Consider the following 18,441-nt stretch of genomic DNA (forward strand, 5'->3'; position numbering starts at 1 on the left):
ATGTCTGACAGACATAGTTGAGGGGTGATATGTCCTGTGTCTCTCACTCCTCACTGTCAGGTGAAAAGAAGTGGCTGCTATCTGTGTCAAATGTATGGGAGGAGACATGTGGATGTCAACAGCCTCCCACATGGCCAAACAGTGGGCGTCAGCGACCACATGGGGCAAGATGAGGGGAATTGACATAATGACTAAATTGGGAGAACATTTAAAATTGAAGAAAGAAAAAAAAGATCATGAAAAAAGAAAAGAAATGAGAGAGGTTGGGAGCCCAGAGAGAACTCTGGAGATTAAAGAGAGGCAGAACTCTGGCGGAGGTACTGTATAGTTACAGCAGGGAATGACTAACCCTTTAATGATGTTAAACACTAAGATTAGAAGGTTGGATCTTGGATGTTCTTTTTTCCTCTTTACCCATGAGTCATTAGTGCGTTTCCCTCCCTAGGTTATTACTACGACCTGGATGAGTCATACGATGAGAGCGACGATGAGGACGTTAAGGCACATCTCAGGAGGGTAACGGAGCAGCCCCCGCTCAAACTGGACACGTCCTCTGAGGTGCACGCACACACGCACGCACACACGCACACACACACACACACACACACACACACACACACACACACACACACACAGTCACACACACACACGCACACACACACACACACACACACAGTCACACACACACACACACACACACACACACGCACACACAGTCACACACACACACGCACACACACACACACACACACACAGTCACACACACTCCCAGTGATGGACAGCCCCAGTGCTTGAGTAAAAGTATAGATACTCAAGCCCTCAAATATTACTCCAGTACAAGTGAAAGTTTACTCAGGGAAATGTGTACTACTAGAATCCTAGTTACGTTGCAGCGCAATGGGAAGAGGGAAATTGCGGGAGTTGACAGACTCCACATGTTTCAGCTGTGTTTTTAAATCCAGTATTGTGCCCTTTCAATGGAGGGACCATTGAAAACAACGGCGGCTTGCATGCTGTGGTTTGCTAACACAAATTTGCATGCACATGGGCTGCCAATGTAGGCTATCATTTGTTGTTTTTCTTGTTTTTTCGCCACCTCTCTTCGAAGTTAGACTGCAAGCTCTAAACTGACTGGGCCTCTGGACCCTACACCGTGATCTCCCACACACACACACACACATGCTTCTCTGCACAGCGCGTCTCTCTGTCTCTACACCCTTCGACAACTCCATGCAGAGAGATAGCTCCGCCTCTGCAAGCTGCACTCTGGTTGTGGCGATGAGATGTGTGTGGCTGGCCAATCACAGCTGTGCGTTGCTGTGTTGTGCCGGCACGGGGTGCGGCATGTGAGCATTCTAGCCAATAAGGGCCCTGTGTCACGTGTGGAGAATTGTGTAGGTTAGTGTGTGTGGTGTAGCCGAATTGGGTTGTGAGAACATGAGGGGGATGTTGCACAGCAATCGTTGACTACATTAATTAGCTGTGTCCTTCCCAACATGCAGTGCGGGGGCTATGGGGAGGGCGAGCATGGTTCCGTCCTCGGGTTGAGTACAGAGTGACGTAGAGGGTGCGCTGTGACTGGCCAGTCACTGTGATTGACAGCCTACACCTAAACCTAACCCTAACCTTAATCTCAGTAAAACTATACCTAAACCTAACCATAACCCTAACCTTAACCTCAATAAAACTATACCTAAACCTAACACTAACCCTAACCTTAACCTCAGTAAAACTATACCTAAAACTATACCTAAACCTAATCTCAGTAAACTATACCTAAACCTAACCTCAGTAAAACGAACGCAGTGGCTGGGGGCATTTCCAAGAACCCGGAAGAACGACGGAATCCGAGGACGATTCCCTCCTCGCATGGGGAGGCTAGGTGTGTGTTTTGGGTAAATGTATTAAATGTGGGTATTACACGAAAGTCTTTGCGCAGGTCAGGCGCGCACATTTGTGTGTGGTGTTTTTTCGCGAGGTCCCGGGAGGCTGGCCGTGCTCCGTGGCGTGTGATCGTGTCCATGGAAGTGTGCAGCAGTGTTGTTCGTGACGCGCAGGTTTTCTCTTGTAATAAAGATAGTACTGGAGTACTTGCTTTTAATTACATTAAACATTATTAAAAAATACAAATTAGAAAATACATTTTATTTTGAATATCAATCTATTGCTGTGTTAAAATGTGGACATTTAAAATCACAATTCAAAGATTTTCCAACTAAACCAAAACCACTTTGTTACTGTCCAAAGTGTTTCCGTGTGTCTCAGTGTTCTAAAACACTTCCTCCGTCTCTGTGTGCAGAAAGTGGATTTCTTGCGCGTGTGCGGCCTGACCACGCTCTCCCACCGCGACGAGCTTCTGGAGAGGAAGAGGAGGAAGAGGAGGAGGATGCTCAGGGAACGCAGCCCCTCCCCACCGGCCGTGCGTGGCAAGAGGAAGTCTTTGTCCCCCGTGCCGCCCCCGCCCCTCACCACCCCCTTCACCGCCCAGCAGATGGACGACACTCCCGAACTGGCGGAGAAGAAGGACTTTCTCCGCCTGTTCAGTCTCGCCCACGTCTCCCCACAGCAGAGAAGAGGTGAGAGACCGCGTTCCAGGGGTTCGCCAGCAACACGCGTTTGTAAGAGAGCCATTTGAGCCTTATTGTTTCAATGATGTCACTACAGGGTTTTGTCAATTTGTCAATCAAGTCATAGGTTGCCATGGTTACAGGGAGGGCATTTAACCCTGTCCCTAATGAGGTGCAGGTGTTGCCAGTGGCAGAGGCAAACAGTTTTAGACCGTGTTCTGATCATCTGTATCCTGTGTGGGTCGACGGTTTACCTTGAGCAGCTAATACATATAATTTAATATGAACTCAGTGAATATTTGGATATCAGTTTCTGGAGCACATGTTTGAACTTCCTCTGCAACCAGAAAATTCAAGTATTCGTTAATAATATAGCGTTAATAATATAGCATTCAAATTGGTTTAACTACTTTTAACTCGATAGAGCAGTGGTTCTCAAACTGGCGTACCGGTGGTACTGTACATGTCCTGTGGACCAGTGGGGAACCCTTATCGAAGGGATAGTCCCTTGAGATGCAGCATCTCATTTTCAAGCAGGGATTGAAAATGAAGATACATAAAACATACAGTACACAGATACCGATAATATACAGATACATACAGCTTGCTTCATAAATGACACAGAGTCACATACCTGACAAAACCTACCAAAAAAAGTCTATTATTGGAACACAGTTCAGTCTGTTCTTATAAAAATGATAAATGGTGCAATTAGGTAGCGCCTACATAGATTGTGCATTGTATTTACACACACACACACACACACACACACACACACACACACACACACACACACACACACACACACACACACTCACACACACACACACACAGTGGGTCAGTGTCATCCATTTGCTGTCCTGTTAGTGGCAGCAGCAGTCATTTGTTCATGGGCTCTCTTGTCTCTCTGAGTGTGAAGTGAATGACAGCCGCTCTCATTCTGTCCACTGCTGTGTAGATAAAGAGAAGACCGAGGAGCTGCTGAGAGCCATACAGCACAAGACTGTGACTTTAGACACAATCAGATACAAGCCTTTACCTCTGTGTAGCAGCCCCCCTGCGCCCTCAGCTGGTGAGACGCACACACACGCATAGGGATGGAGCCCGAAAATCGGGTCCATAATTACAAACCCGGTTCGGCATTTATCAAGTCCCGAGTATCAATAAGCTTTTTGCTTATCGAGCCTCTTATCTGGTATAGCCGCAGCAGCTGACGTCAGGGTGTTTTTCTTTCTCCCCCTCTCTTCGAAGTTAGACTGGACAAGGCTAAGCTCTAAACTGACTGGGCCACGGTGGACTGACGCTCATGCCGTGGGTGGAACGGGTGGAAAAGTTTGTTTACATTTTAAAAGACAAGAGGGGAGCTAAGTGCAATAATGTAGCACAGTTGTTAACTTAATTACTAGGCTACATGCACGAAAGGGAACATTTCGACAATGCATATAGGCATCGCCGCATCTGTCAATAATGCATTGTAATAAACCCAAATGCGATACCTTTGCGAGTCGAAACACGGGAGCCGTCAGCTGCTGCAGCGAAACAACAATCCTGTTCCACCCAAGGCATGCGTGGTTTGCTTGTCTTGCTACCCAGAAAGACTCCGTTGCCATCATTCATAATCCAATTCCGTTTGGGAACTCAAAACTCCCTGCCAACTTCTCAGCCTGTAGATCTGCAAGCTCACAACGTGGTGCAACCAGACGCAGTGTGAGCTTGTAGATTGGCTATTTTTGGTGCGTGACACTGTCGTACGATGACGTATACATTATGCTTTTAAAGTGACACAGTACACAATGAACTCTGTACTGTATATCAATACCCTAGTAAAATGTAGTGCAAGGGTGTGTGTGTGTGTGTGTGTGTGTGTGTGTGTGTGCCACGTGTCATGGCATACAAACTCTCACAACTGGCCACAAAATAATAGCAAACGCTCGATAGTGGGCTTGATAAGGACCCGGCTCGATAAGGTGATTGTAATCAATAAAAATGAACGAGCTCCATCCCTACACACACACACACACATACACACACACACACACACACACATACACACACACACACACACACACACACACACACACATACACACACACACACACACACACACACACACACACACACACACACACACACACACACACACACACCAGCGTGTGTGAAGCTACCAAGCAAATCCCATGCTTGTAGCTTTGCATCTTTTACATCTGCCCATGTGAACGCACCATTAGTCTTAGTCTTAATGCAGAAATGTTATATAAAGCATTCTTATTTATTTCCATGCAGGTGACTCCTCATCGACCCCCGTGTCGTGTCAATCAAATGGACAACACTACCCAGACTCCCCCAGCCCGTCCCCTCCCTACTCCCAGCACCACAACAGCCTCCACACAGACGCATTCAAGCACCCCGTCGTCGACACCCCGCCGGCACCCGGCGGACCCCCGCCCCTGGCCCCGCATCATCATGAAAAGGGTGGATTCATGGAGGTTCAGCCAACCAAGAAGCTCCAGGGCCACCAGAATGGCGTAGTCACTTCTGCCCAGAGAAAGGAGTCCCATCTGGGGCAGAACGGGCGGAATCGCCCATGGGAGAGGTTCACCCCGGAGGCCTTCGCTCAGCACTTCCACCAGGCAGTGCTACAGTCCACACACAACAGCACAATGCACAACAAAGGTTAGCCTCTCTTGTTTCGCTCACACAGGCAAAAGGTTGATAAGAAGGGGCATTCCACCCCCTGGTGGTGGCTGTAGGTAACACAATCAACTTTATTGTCACATTCAGAGTTTTTTTAAGTAAAAAAGTGGGTGAAACTCGTTTTTGTGCATAGTTCTCGTGTAATTTTCCCCAAGAAATAAAAGAAAGGGATGAAAAGAGAGGGGGGAGGGGTTAAGGAGATCAAGGCAGGAAAGAAGAAGGTTTGAGCATTTTTACAACAAAAAGTACAAGTAAATGGTGGTTTAAGGAAGAGCTGAAGTCCAAGTCCACTACTAGTCCCTGGTATAATCCACAGCAGGTTCAGGAAGAGCTAAGAGAAGAGGTTTCTATGTGAGTAACGTGACATACGTAGAACAGTGGTGGACAGTAACAAAGACAAGTATACATTTACTAGAGTACGGTACTTTATACTGTATGTATACCGGTATTCGAGAATTAGTATTTTGGGATTTTTCATTTCAGACAAATATTGTACTTTTAACTTTGACTCAAGTAGGCTACTGAGGTTGAGTACGTTCTCCACCACTGGTGTTGAGCTGTCGGCACTTGGCAGTCGAACCGTAGCATTATCTCTGTTTTTCTCGCCAGGCGTTTCAAACTGTGTCCCCGAGGCCACCTCAAAGGCGGACCACTCTCGGCCACACAGCATCTCGCCACTGAAAAGACCAAACGTCCACCACGCCCCCCAGCACTCCCACGTCAACGGCCACCGTCGTCTCCACCCCCCGCCGCCTCACCGGGACCCCCCAGCAGGGCTGAAGGAACACCTGTCTGAGGAGGAGGAGGAGGAAGAGGAAGAGGGCGAGTCTGGGCAGGAGGAAGAGGAGGATGAGGAGGAGGATGGGGTGGAAGACACTCCTAGGAAGTGGCAGGGGATTGAAGCGATCTTTGAAGCCTACCAGGACTACATGGATGGTGAGATTTCCTCACTCAATACAATTATATACACTATGTGTGTTGTTGACCATTATTGTTCCCTAGTGGATTCATAAAGGCCATTTAGTCTTATACATATTGTTGCTGCTGGACAGAAAACTGCTGTATGTCATCTTTACGATTAACCTATATATTCATTCTACTTTCTTTTCAGAATGTAGTATAGAGAAGCAGGTTCTCCACAGTCAGTGCAAAAGGCTTGAAGCTCAGAACTACACCCTGACCAGAACTGCTGAACAGCTCTCTGTGAATATGGGGGTAAGTAGTACCTCTGACTGGCTGTCAGCTTCACTACATGATCCCTTTATTTTCTAGACTTAAAGGAATGTATGCCTGTGCAGACATTCTGTTCCTTCCTTTAATATCAATTACATTATATGCATTGTTCATTTGTCAGGACTTGGTAAGTCAGAGGCAGAAGGTGAGAGAAGAGAGAGAGAGACTGCAGGCCCAGCTCGAGCACTTCAGGAGGTGTCTGACACTTCCCAACATGCACTGGGGCAGGGGGGGGCACATCAATGGACACAACCCGAGGTGACCCCTGCGCTCGGTGCGCACAACTTCACCTGCCACTGAAATTCCCTGATGGAGACACCGCTGACTGACGGTGAAGAGACTGTAGCTGAAATAGGACAGCCGGTCAGCGCTTTGTCTCCATACAGTACTTGAAGCACTTGGAGCAGCCGCTTACTTGTCTTTAAATGTTGTCGGCCAATCAGTGCTGCTACATTGACTGTCCTCAAGTGACCATTGTCTGTGCATTCTGATTCTGCAACGCACACCTCATTACTCATGGATTGTTAGCAACACTGTGTAGGTGTCACAATACATTATCTCTGATAGAATAATGCTAACCCCTCACACTTGTAGTTCCCTTGTTGGCTTTAAGGATTTCCTACCAGTTAGCTCCTACTGTATCAATTTGCATTTTGACTGTATTTATCCAGTCAATAGATTTTTGTGGATTTGACTGGGCACAAACCGGTGTTCTCCCCTAGACTGTGAAGCCCGGAGATTACCTCCGGACTAATCTCTTGGTACATGCACAGATGGTGAATGAAGGAAGCATAGCTCACCTCAGGCCTTAAACTTGAGAGGATGCACTTGAAAAATGAAAGTTACAAGCTACTTGACCTTGTCCTGAGTGGCAGCATTATCGTATGTACCAATTACTGTACCTGTCTGACCGCAGTAAGCCTGTGTGCAAGGAAAGGTTCTACAGAGGATAGGTGAACAGCTAAAGGCAAGTTTCCTTTAAGAGAATGGAGCAACTGTATCGGTAACAATGTTGTTTTTTTGTTTTGTTTAAGTTTATTAACTTTTTCCATTGATAATGTCAATTGTGATAGACAAAGGATTTTGTAATATGTTTATTATTATTTCAGCCATTCGTTGTGTGGGAAGCCATATGTTTTCTTTGAATTGCTGCTGGTCAGAATTAAATGTCCAGAATAATAGTTTTGAGCATATTTTATGTGTTGCTTACATTTTTGGGAGGATGACGAAGATGCACTGGAAACATGAAGGACAAGATAAGCAGTCTCAAGTCTGTCTGTCTTGGAATATTATCATTGTCATCACCATTATTATCACCCCTAACTACCCTTCCTAATCCTCCCAGTTGTACCTGTAAACTTGAAAAGAATATCAATGATTTTTTTTTTATAGGTCTTGTTACATTACTCTAGCTATGAGACGGACCTGGCTCTTTTTTAGTGTACTTTTGCATCATTCAACAGCTAAGTGTAATTACTTTTTGTCAGAAGACAGGAGAGGACAGTTATTTTGCAGTTCCCAAAGACAAATGATGATTAACACCTGAATAGCATTGTCACACAAACTATAAATTAGTCTTAGGCTAACACATCATTACTCTTAAATATTTGACATGAACTGACATAACTGACACAAACTTTCTCTGTATGACAGTAGTTAAATTATGCTATATTTGTGGACAGTAATGCATCATACACTCTGCATATGATATTCACGGGTATAACGGTAAATCAGGACAAATTAGCTATCTTTACCTGACCCTCCTCCACACTGCATCACCTGTCCAGTCTCCTTTACCAACATGTGAAATCACGTTTCTATTTGTTTCAATCACTCATTACATAATATATTGGCTTGTACAATTATAATGAACTATTTATTAACATATATTTGCTGTACATTTGGATGGAAAGGTTCCATTAAAATGTTTGTAAAATGTGGTTTATTGGTTATTATTTATACCAGGGAGTGGGGGACATGCAATAACACTATCAACAACTGGAATATACAATGATTAGCAATTTTATTTTATATACAATACATTGCAAATACTGAGACAATTGTAAGAAAAAGTAAGAGAGGCTACTGTATTATTCACATGTCACATGTGTGTCCCATGTGACAAAGTACACATTATAATTATAGGTTTAGGCAGCATGCTAATTTTAAATGTGAAAAAGAAAGCACACAAAGACATTCTTGTCTTCTTAAAGCAGGCCACTGTGAGACAAACCAAAGCCTGACTCTCATGGGAATGTCCAGGAGCTATTCATTAGGGTTCTGGATGATTATCAGCAAAAACTCCTTGTCTGCAGAACAACAGAAGAAAAAGTGGGGTGAGAAATGGTAAGATAGTCAAATAAACAGCAAATAACAGTATTACTTTTAAAGGAGCACTTTACACATTTTCAACCTTTATTAATATTATTGGCCAATTAAAAAACGGCACAGTTTCTTACTCTGCGTCTCATAATTGGTGGGAGGTCAGAAACTTGACTACCAATGACATCGACAGTTTTTAGAAAATATAGCCCTTCTCTTCCTGGAAAGTTGGCACGCTGAAATATAATCCATTGTTCTTAACCACTTAAACTCTCTAAATACTTGGTCATATGTGGAATAGCAAAAATAATGTATTCTAAAAGCTCACAACAACACGTCACCATGCGATGCATTTTGAGTTTATAGATCTATTTGTTACTTTTTAAAAGAAGAAAAAAAACCGTTCTATTTTTGAAAACGTTCTGGTCAAAATAGTGATGCCAGGTTGCAAGTGGTTGATAGCAATAATAACAACTTCCTTAATATGCATCTATTTAGTCATGTCAACGATTTCAATATATCGTTGCTGTCGGGAGGAAACCTAACTACATTTTTGAGATATTTGTATTTTTTTGCATAATGGAAAGTAGTAAAAACCGCTTTGGACAAAACCTCTTAACTCCATTGGACCCTCAAACTGTCTGCTAAAGCGACTTACTCCACCACCTCTCCCCCTCTCATGCACGTAATTGACACCAACTTTGATGAGGCTGTATTGCTGTATATTTTTTATTTTATGAAATATTTACATTTTGGAGTTACAGTAGGTGGTTTCTTCCCGACAGCAGAGATATCAGAATTTCAACAAGTGAAACAAATTGCTTGCCACTTGCCTGGTGCCACCATGATCTCATGTTTCTTGGAGCGGATCCGGAGGAACGTGAGATCGTTCTGAGGGTCGATGTCTCTCACGGTGCTCCTAGCCTTCATGGTCAGCTGGTGCAACAGTCCTGCATACTGGACTGTTGTGGAATTATCTAAGGTCGTTCTGATTGGAATACCTGAAACATGCATAAGGATTGATATTACAGCATATACAATAAATATATATTTAAAAAGAAGATAAATTAAAGTCTAGCGAAGAGATGGGCCACTTCACCCCTTTTGCAACCAGATCTTATTTTAATGACATTTGAAACTTTGGGAGACAAGAAGCAGTTTCCTGGGTTTTTTTATGTGCGTTATATGTGTTTTTAGATATTTTCAGAGTGTCTGTGATGTCACAGACACTGGTCTCACTTCCTTCCTGGACTACATGGTGTCTCAGTAAAACAGCCCTGCCCCTCTCCACAAGGTAGGGTGAGTGCACCAAAGCATTATGGTGCACGATTATGAAATTATGACCGATATCCGATTATTTGCAGGGTCATATCTGCCAATACCGATTCTGACCGATTCGGAATTTGGATATTATACAGAGGACCACAATGGAAACAAGCCTAGGCCCTAGGGTCTTGGCCCAAAACCTGTTAATAAAGTATTCAATCAATCAAGTATTAAATGTAAAATTTTGCCATTGACGGTCACATTATTATTGTGTCATCAATATTGGTGAAAAATAATCTGGATTATTTTGAGACCGAACTGATACTGATATGGTGTTTTTATGGCCGATTCCGATACACTACCGATTATATCGAGCATCTCTACATTATGGTCATTGTAGTAATCCACCAGATCATCATTGTTATGATTAAGATTATGTAGTACAGAATTCAGAGTAAAAGTACTATGTTTTCCCTGGTTATCCCAATGCAATCTTATGGAAGCAGTACTGCGCATGCGAACGGGAGTTGACTGGACTACATTTTTATTTAAAGCCTGATTTAAGCAGTTGTTTTACTTTTTGGAAACAATACTGTGAAAATGGTTTAATCCACTGTTTGTGGACGGGCTCGACCCAGCTAGACCCCATTTCGACCTGGGCAGGGATATCACTCTCGTAGATATTGAGGTTCCAAACCGAGCTAGCATAACTGCTGTAGAGAAAGCACTCATCCATGAAGTTTGAATATAGTAGTTTTTTTGACATACCTTCGGCATTAACAACTATTGTTCCAATCACACCTTTGTGTGTCTGAATCCTCTTCAACGTTTCCTCAACTTCAGCCTATAGGACGTAGGAGAGAAAATGTATGTCAGCAAAAAAAAAAGCTGTTATGTTCCAACCAAGCACACAAAAAATAAAATTATAATGTAACATTACTTAAATATAGACCTATAACAAGATCATGAGTTAAAGCAATTCAAATGTTCTGATTAGTTAACTAAAGCAGTGCTTCTCAAATATTTTCATATCAAGCCTATCAACCAAATGAATATGCAGGCCTTTTGAGCGTCTCCCTAGGGAGGTCCTCGATGCACTGGAAGGAGACCCCAGGCAGACCAAAGATCAGATGGAGGGATTATATCAATACACAGCCACAGACATACACTCCCAAGACTCCTTCAAAACCGCTCTCAAAGAACACTTACGGACAGCTGCAATTCAAAACTGGCCCCTGTAAAAAAATTAAAGCTGTTTCCCCCGCGACCCAACTACGGATAAGTGGTTGAAGATGGATAGATGGATTGATTCGAGGACCCCCATCTGAAAATATATTGTGCCGGGGAGTGGAGTATGGCGGTCCACCCAGTGGAGCTTGTAGATCTGCTATTTTCAAAGTGGTTTAACAGATTTTGATGCTCATTGATTTTGATGCTATATTAACTCATTTTGCTTGGGACCCCTCAACAATGACTACGGGCTGACCCCAGACCTCAATTTAAGAACCACTTAACTATTGAGAGAAATAATAAACGGACGTTTATTTTTTAGTTTATTTCTGATTTATTTCTGTTATTTATTATTTCTCAGTTAAAGTAGACAGCAGTCTCTTACCATAATGACAACAGCTTGTTAACGGTCCTCCTGGCAGCTTCTCTCTTCTTCGTGTTCGTGTTCGTCTGTTGCCAAGAGAAACGGATACAAGTCGAGCGGATGTGAATACTGTAGATCTGCTGTCATTGTGTGGGACATCTCGCGTTGCTGCAGTGGAATTGATGCATTGACTGCCATGACTGGACAGCATCACGCGAGATTATAGGTTAGTGGGCTGTGTTCCTGTGCCTTGTTTATTCTCACAGTGAAAATGCCGGAGTTAGCAGTAGAAAATGTGGTGGTCCACCCCCTGGTTTTGCTCAGCGTGGTCGACCATTTTAATAGGTAAACAAAAACTAACGACCAAATGATGTGTCTATGCTTGCGATATTTGTTTAGTTGCCTCTAAATATAGGTCGTTTGCTAACATTACTGCCTTGACTAGCCGCTAAGCTAACCCTGCTAGCCGTGCTGAGTCAGAAGCCCATTGACAGTATAACGTTGGCTAGCTGTCCAAGCTAGTTAGCTAGCTTGCTAACCAGTTCGTTAACTACCCAATCTTTGAAACTTCTATGCGTATTAAAAAGTTGTAGTAATAATCCAAATAACATAAATACACACCATACATTTATAACCTAACCACCATTCATTTATAAGGCTAAGACAAAGTGCTTGTGCTGTCTATCTTGATACTGATCAATAATGCTCCCTGATCCAGTGCTTACAGCGAGTCTCACTGACAAGCACTGGACCAGGGCTAAATAATGCTGTGCGTGTGCATCACATGCTGCTATTAACGATCAGTAATGTTTTGTTACTGTTAACACAACTGTTTCTTGTTCTGTTCAATATTACAGAATAGGTAAAGTTGGAAACCAGAAACGAGTAGTTGGGGTTCTTCTGGGTTCTTGGCATAAGAAGATTCTCGATGTGTCAAATTCCTTCGCTGGTGAGTTTCATCCTGACAGTGACAGTGACGTTAAATCATAATCAAGACATTTACATGCACATGATCAAGCCTGTTTATACATTTAGTAATCATACTCTTATTCAGGAATGTTTAACACCCATGGTTTAAATCAATACTCAGCAACAGACACTCATTGACGTCACTGTATCTCCTCAGTGCCATTTGATGAGGATGACAAGGATGACTCTGTGTGGTTCTTGGACCATGACTACCTGGAGAACATGTATGGCATGTTCAAGAAAGTCAACGGTAAGACCAATGGGAACATCTACATTGTTTTTATTTAATCTGCAGACATTATTTGGAAGACATTGTGAACGTGAACAATTAAATCATTAATATACAACATCTTCCATTTTCTAGCCAGAGAAAGAATCGTTGGTTGGTACCACACAGGACCAAAACTACACAAGAATGACATTGCCATCAATGAGCTGGTCAAGCAGTACTGCACAAATTCAGTGAGTAGCTTCTTAGTTTACACTGTATATTCTTTAGAAATATTGAATCAATGAAAAGAGCAAAAGCTCTTAACAAGAGCGTGTGACACAATTACTACTATTGGATGATCCATTGGAACACAGGTTCTTTTTTTTTTTACCTGAAAATGAATAGTTAAATAACCTTTCTTGTAAACACCGCGTTCTGACTTATCGTGCGTTACCGCTTAGGTCTACACGGCAATAATGAATTTTGACTCATTTATTTGTGACTCATTTATTCACTCATTTATTTGTGACATGGAAGGTTTCCACCTGCAAGGATTAAAGTTCTCAGTCACCATTACTGGTTTCAGTCTTTTGGAATGGATTCCATAGAAGTACTACATCATTTTACAACATATTGTTTTAATTCAATTGTTTAGGAAACACAGCATTTAGGACAACATCAGTCCTGAGATCTTGTTTTGCTTTAATTCATGCACCTGCCAGTGAGTCTGACTATATGCTCATATACATTCCATCCTTGAATAACTTCACATTTGTATCGTTCCAGGTGTTAGTCATCATTGATGTGAAGCCTAAAGACTTGGGCCTGCCCACAGAAGCGTACTTCTCAGTGGAGGAAATACATGATGTATGAGATTTACATTTGCATCACAAAGATGGATATTAAGAGTTATTTGTAACTGTAAAACATTTCAGACTTGTTTCAAGTGTGTGTGCTTCTATTACTTTTAATGCAAAATTATATAACAAAAAGGCTACTTTTGTGCATCGCTTATCTTGAAATTACACTTAACATTCCATTTGAAAGGGGGATGAACACATTTAATTAATTTACTATGAGACATTCTTTCTTATGTTTCTAAACACATTCCCAACAGTCAAAGGTTGTACTAATCTAAATATTAGATACCTTTTTGATTTCAAAATATATTTTTGTTAATTCTTAATTCTAGAAAAATTACAGATTTCAATCTGATCCTCAATTTGTCTACTGAGTTATATATAAATGGGTAGTAACTATCCTCTGGATACGAGACAACATACATACTCTAAATTAAGTCAACTGTCTTATTTAGCAACATCGATGTGTGATCAATGATCAGATAATGACCAGAACAGAACAGATTTGTTTGTAATGGCAATGTTTCTGCCTATCCAGGATGGAACTCCAACTTCAAAGACATTTGAACACGTCACCAGTGAGATCGGTGCAGAGGAGGCAGAGGAAGTAGGAGTTGAGCACTTGCTCAGGTAAACGGAAACAAAGAACACACATGCAATCATGCATTCACCAGAGGGTTTTGGTGTCCAGGTGGCCATCTCGCAGGTGCCCAGTTATGTCCACCCCTAAGTGCCCACTCGTCCAGGTGCCCACATGTCCCTAGTGACCAGCTGTTTTTGACCTGACCTGTTACCACATATACAGTATACATACCCACATACTCTGTATACTGTGTACATACTGTAAAAAGTCACACCCATTGTTTTGCACTGCTTTTTATTGCTTTTCACAGAGACATCAAGGACACAACAGTAGGCACTCTGTCGCAGCGCATCACCAACCAGGTGCATGGCCTGAAGGGTCTCAACTCCAAGCTACTTGACATTCGGTCCTATCTGGAAAGAGTGACAGCAGGCAAACTGCCCATCAACCATCAGATTGTCTACCAGCTGCAGGATGTCTTCAACCTGCTCCCAGATGTAAATCTACTGGTAAGGTTCTGACTGTGTGTGTGTGTGTGTGTGTGTGTGTGAAAATATTTGGCTGTCAGTGTCCACATAGTTTCTCGTGGACTGTTGCCTCTCGCAATTTTCAAATGCTTCCGCCATACTGACTGGCACAACGGAACTACGGAAGCTCTATCATGAGTACGCGATAAAGCATTTCCTCTTTAAAGTCATGCAAATTTATCCTAATATAAATAATCATCTAAGCATCTATAGCTTGTTATTTAGCTGAAATGTAAAGAAATGTAAAGAAAATTTTAAATATATTTTTGTGAATGGAAATGGCAGCTTCCTTACTTTGATTTCAGTGTAGTTCCAGAATCTATATAGCATTCGGAGATTGTGGAATAGTTATATAGAACTAGTGTCCACATATTCAGGTTTTAAGATTTTTTTATCTACATGTTGTGTTCCTTATTAACCTGAATATAAGACTCGTGCCCCTCTGGAAATGCAATTAATACATTGCTAACAACAGATGGCGCCAAATGTCTTTATTTAGATTTCAAACTGGGACTTGCTTGTAAATGTTCTCTTTTATTTTTCTTAAATGGTTCACTAAAATATTCAGATTAGGATCTTAACTTAATTTGACATTACCCGTGACACGTGTGCATCTGTTCCATATCGTGTCACCGGGAGCAGCAGCTCATTTGCCTTTAAAGCTACAGACAGACATGATACATCGAGACATGCTTCATGTATCAGCTGACTGGTATGTTCAGCAAAAGGCTGCAAAGACGTGTTTTGGGGACCTGAGACTGAATTAACTGCCTGAAAAACAGAAATACCAATGGACGACACTGTTTATTTCCATTTTTATTTAAATGCCAAATTTCACTAATTTACAAATGTGTTCACATTGAATTGAAACACAAAAAATATACTGAAAGCATGATTTTATTTAACATATGTTATTAAACAACCTACCTTGTTATATTGTCTCTGTGAACAATACACAGCATGCCTGTCGCCGTCCAGCATTAGACAGGCCATACCTCTCTCTTGGAAGCCAGGCCCAGTGGGGTCCCATGACAAACAATAGGTTGGACATGGGCTTGACATGTAGCTTGATCAAAAGGTTGATTGAATCATGATAGGCCTTCAGGCCAAGGGGCCATTGCTCACATCTCAGCCAGTCGTGACAGACGGAACACCATGGAACACCACAAGCAATATTCTATACAGATTAGCCACATTGGAATACTGTAGTGGGAGATATGAAGACGTTAATCATTAGTCTTCATATCCGGTGCTAACTGCTCCAACGTGTGGCTTTGTGTGTAGGCAATGAAGGACCGGGAAGTGTGGCATGGCATTGTGAAATCCATCACCTCTACCTTGGTCTATGGACTTTAATGTTTGTTTAGGGCACTAAATCACAACATAAGACATCTGGCCAATATAAGTACAATATGTACATCTTGTAAACATTGACGGAAAAGTGAGGACGCAAATTGCGATTGGCCAGAATGAGATGATGTATGACAATAAGAACGGGTGTGATTTTTAATTTCTGTCTAGTCTTTGTTTCTTGGTTCACCCAAACTACAACACTACATGTTAGTGATGCACCGATGTATTGGCCACAACATCGGTATCGGCAGATATTTGCTGATATCGGTCAATATCGGTATAGGCAAATAATACTGACTTAACCAATGGCAGTAGCCGATATTTAGCTGTTGTTAATAAGCATCCATTTTTGCGTTGGTTATGTTGGTGATTCTGCAGCATACAAAGCTGTAGATTCTGAACATTTATTCCTTGTATTGAGATGTATTTGTTTCCCTGGCATAAAAGGGGGAAATAAAAACAACAAAAACTAAATAAACCTATATCGGTATTGGCTAAGAATTTCCATATCGGTGCATGCCTATACTACATTTAGTAGTGTAGTATTTCTGTCAAAACATTTAGCTTCCCTTGTTACATTTTGTTTTGTTTTTTGTATTGTGTTGGTAAGTGAGTTTGCTTAATGCAGAACATGTTTCTACCCCTTGGCAGGATTTCACCAAAGCCTTTTACCTGAAGACCAATGACCAGATGCTGGTGGTCTACCTGGCGTCTCTCATCCGCTCAGTGGTGGCTCTGCACAACCTCATCAACAACAAGATCTCCAACCGAGATGCAGAGAGGAAGGAGGGACAGGAGAAGGAGGAAAGCAAGAAGGAGAAGAAAGATGACAAGGAGAAGAAAGATGAAAAGGAGAAAGAGAAAGGGGACGCCACAAAGAAAGACGAGAAGAAGAAAAAATGAGTGCGTCACCTTTTGCGGTTTTCATCTCAGATTATGCCCTCTTCAACTGGATGGTGCTCTACTTTTCTCCCAAGCCACATCGCTAATGTGGGTCTGCAGCTAAAAGTGGTGGTGCTCTATATGGGGAACGGTGTCATCTGAGATTTGGCCTTGCAATCACAACTGGCACTCATAAGACTGTTATTATTGTACGGATGAGAGGATGATATGTTTGGTCTTTCATGTTCTTGGCTATGAGAATGTGCATTCTGCTCTGTCGGTTACTGGTGTTCTACGGTATCTTGGTACAGTCAAATCTGGGGTGTTAATTTGACATTTGTAAAAATGGACCATAAGGGCCCATATGGGTCAGTCACAGTTAGATCAACACTCCAGATTTAGCTGTGTATTATTTTGTAAGATGGAGAATACGTTTTTTTTTCTGTATCACTCAATAAATTGGGATCACAAAGTGGTTTGTTTACTATTATGAAATATTTTATTAAATTGCCTTTGTCTCAGCATTTGTCATGTGAAAAGAGAATGTTGATGTACAGTACCGGTATATTAACAGTTACATAAAAGTAAATTAAAACTTCTTAACCGGTCCATGGGTGAGAGAAAATGTAATGTAGTATTAATCTCATAACTATAGCCTATGTGTTTGTTGAGTGGTGCAACCCTTACGGAGCTGTGTGTGTGTGGGTGGGTGGATGCATCTGAGCCATAGACTAAAAAATATGGCCATCAGAACATACGCGACTTTATGGTAATTACTAATTATTTTAATAAATGGGACCATCATTTTCCAAAAAGAATATTATGACATGAGAAATGAGACTTTAAACTAGTGACTGGAAGCAGAAAGTATTCATGACCATGTTTATTAAGGTAATACAGTCTAGGTGAAGATGGGCCTCTATGGAGCTATGGGTTTTTTTGGGCCCAATGACAGCGCCACAACATGCCATTATATGAACTTTCAGGAAGTCCGGATTTCCTTAGTGGCTACACGAAATATCTGTCTGACAGCCCCCCTGATCTGAGCACGAAAACAGCATGGTTGTTTTTCACCACCTGTGTGCAACCTAACACAAACACATATGGTGATTTTGGGTGTGCCAGTACAGTACAGTGACAGTACAGTGAGTAGAGGGACCCTCACACGGTAACTCTGTCGTCTCAACCGTTTCGGATAGCGGCTCGCCGGAATCGGCCCGGCCCCTTGGGTGCGTTCCTGTGGGTCTGGAACCCCCCGGGGACCCCCCCACGGAGTTGCAACACTCACTTCACACGGGTGTGATTTTTTTATATTCTTTCTGGTATCTAGACTAGAGTGTAGAATCTAGAGTAGGCCTAGAAAGTGCAATTAGTGCATAC

At 42.2% G+C, this 18,441-nt stretch overlaps 3 protein-coding genes across 3 annotated transcripts in view; 2 read left to right on the plus strand and 1 right to left on the minus strand.

Moving 5' to 3' along the window:
* LOC308314515 (genetic suppressor element 1-like) overlaps positions 1–7,675 on the plus strand; it is a 28,207-nt gene extending 20,532 nt beyond the window's left edge. The window contains 7 exon segments of the mRNA XM_080762146.1: positions 446–558; positions 2,300–2,576; positions 3,526–3,639; positions 4,851–5,240; positions 5,871–6,197; positions 6,373–6,476; positions 6,616–7,675. Of these exon segments, the coding sequence (XP_080618272.1) occupies positions 446–558; positions 2,300–2,576; positions 3,526–3,639; positions 4,851–5,240; positions 5,871–6,197; positions 6,373–6,476; positions 6,616–6,756 (1,466 nt within the window). The 3' untranslated portion in view covers positions 6,757–7,675.
* A 1,084-nt stretch (positions 7,676–8,759) lies between these two features.
* Positions 8,760–11,738, minus strand: LOC308313541 (dynein light chain roadblock-type 2; the record flags this gene model as incomplete). The annotated part of the gene is made up of 4 exons (XM_080760716.1): positions 11,698–11,738; positions 10,851–10,926; positions 9,650–9,817; positions 8,760–8,803 (listed from the first exon to the last, which is right to left on the minus strand). Exons 1-4 carry the CDS (start codon positions 11,698–11,700, stop codon positions 8,760–8,762), a joined length of 291 nt encoding a protein of 96 aa, XP_080616842.1. The 5' UTR covers positions 11,701–11,738.
* A 141-nt stretch (positions 11,739–11,879) lies between these two features.
* psmd7 (proteasome 26S subunit, non-ATPase 7) lies at positions 11,880–17,536 on the plus strand. Its single transcript, XM_080760783.1, has 8 exons — positions 11,880–12,021; positions 12,534–12,625; positions 12,803–12,895; positions 13,010–13,107; positions 13,643–13,723; positions 14,255–14,346; positions 14,610–14,808; positions 16,831–17,536. Exons 1-8 carry the CDS (start codon positions 11,948–11,950, stop codon positions 17,080–17,082), a joined length of 981 nt encoding a protein of 326 aa, XP_080616909.1. The 5' UTR covers positions 11,880–11,947; the 3' UTR covers positions 17,083–17,536.
* The last annotated feature ends 905 nt before the right edge of the window (positions 17,537–18,441 follow it).

This window comes from Protomyctophum bolini (genome assembly GCF_963924005.1).
Source record: "Protomyctophum bolini genome assembly, chromosome: 4".
NCBI lineage: Eukaryota > Metazoa > Chordata > Actinopteri > Myctophiformes > Myctophidae > Protomyctophum > Protomyctophum bolini.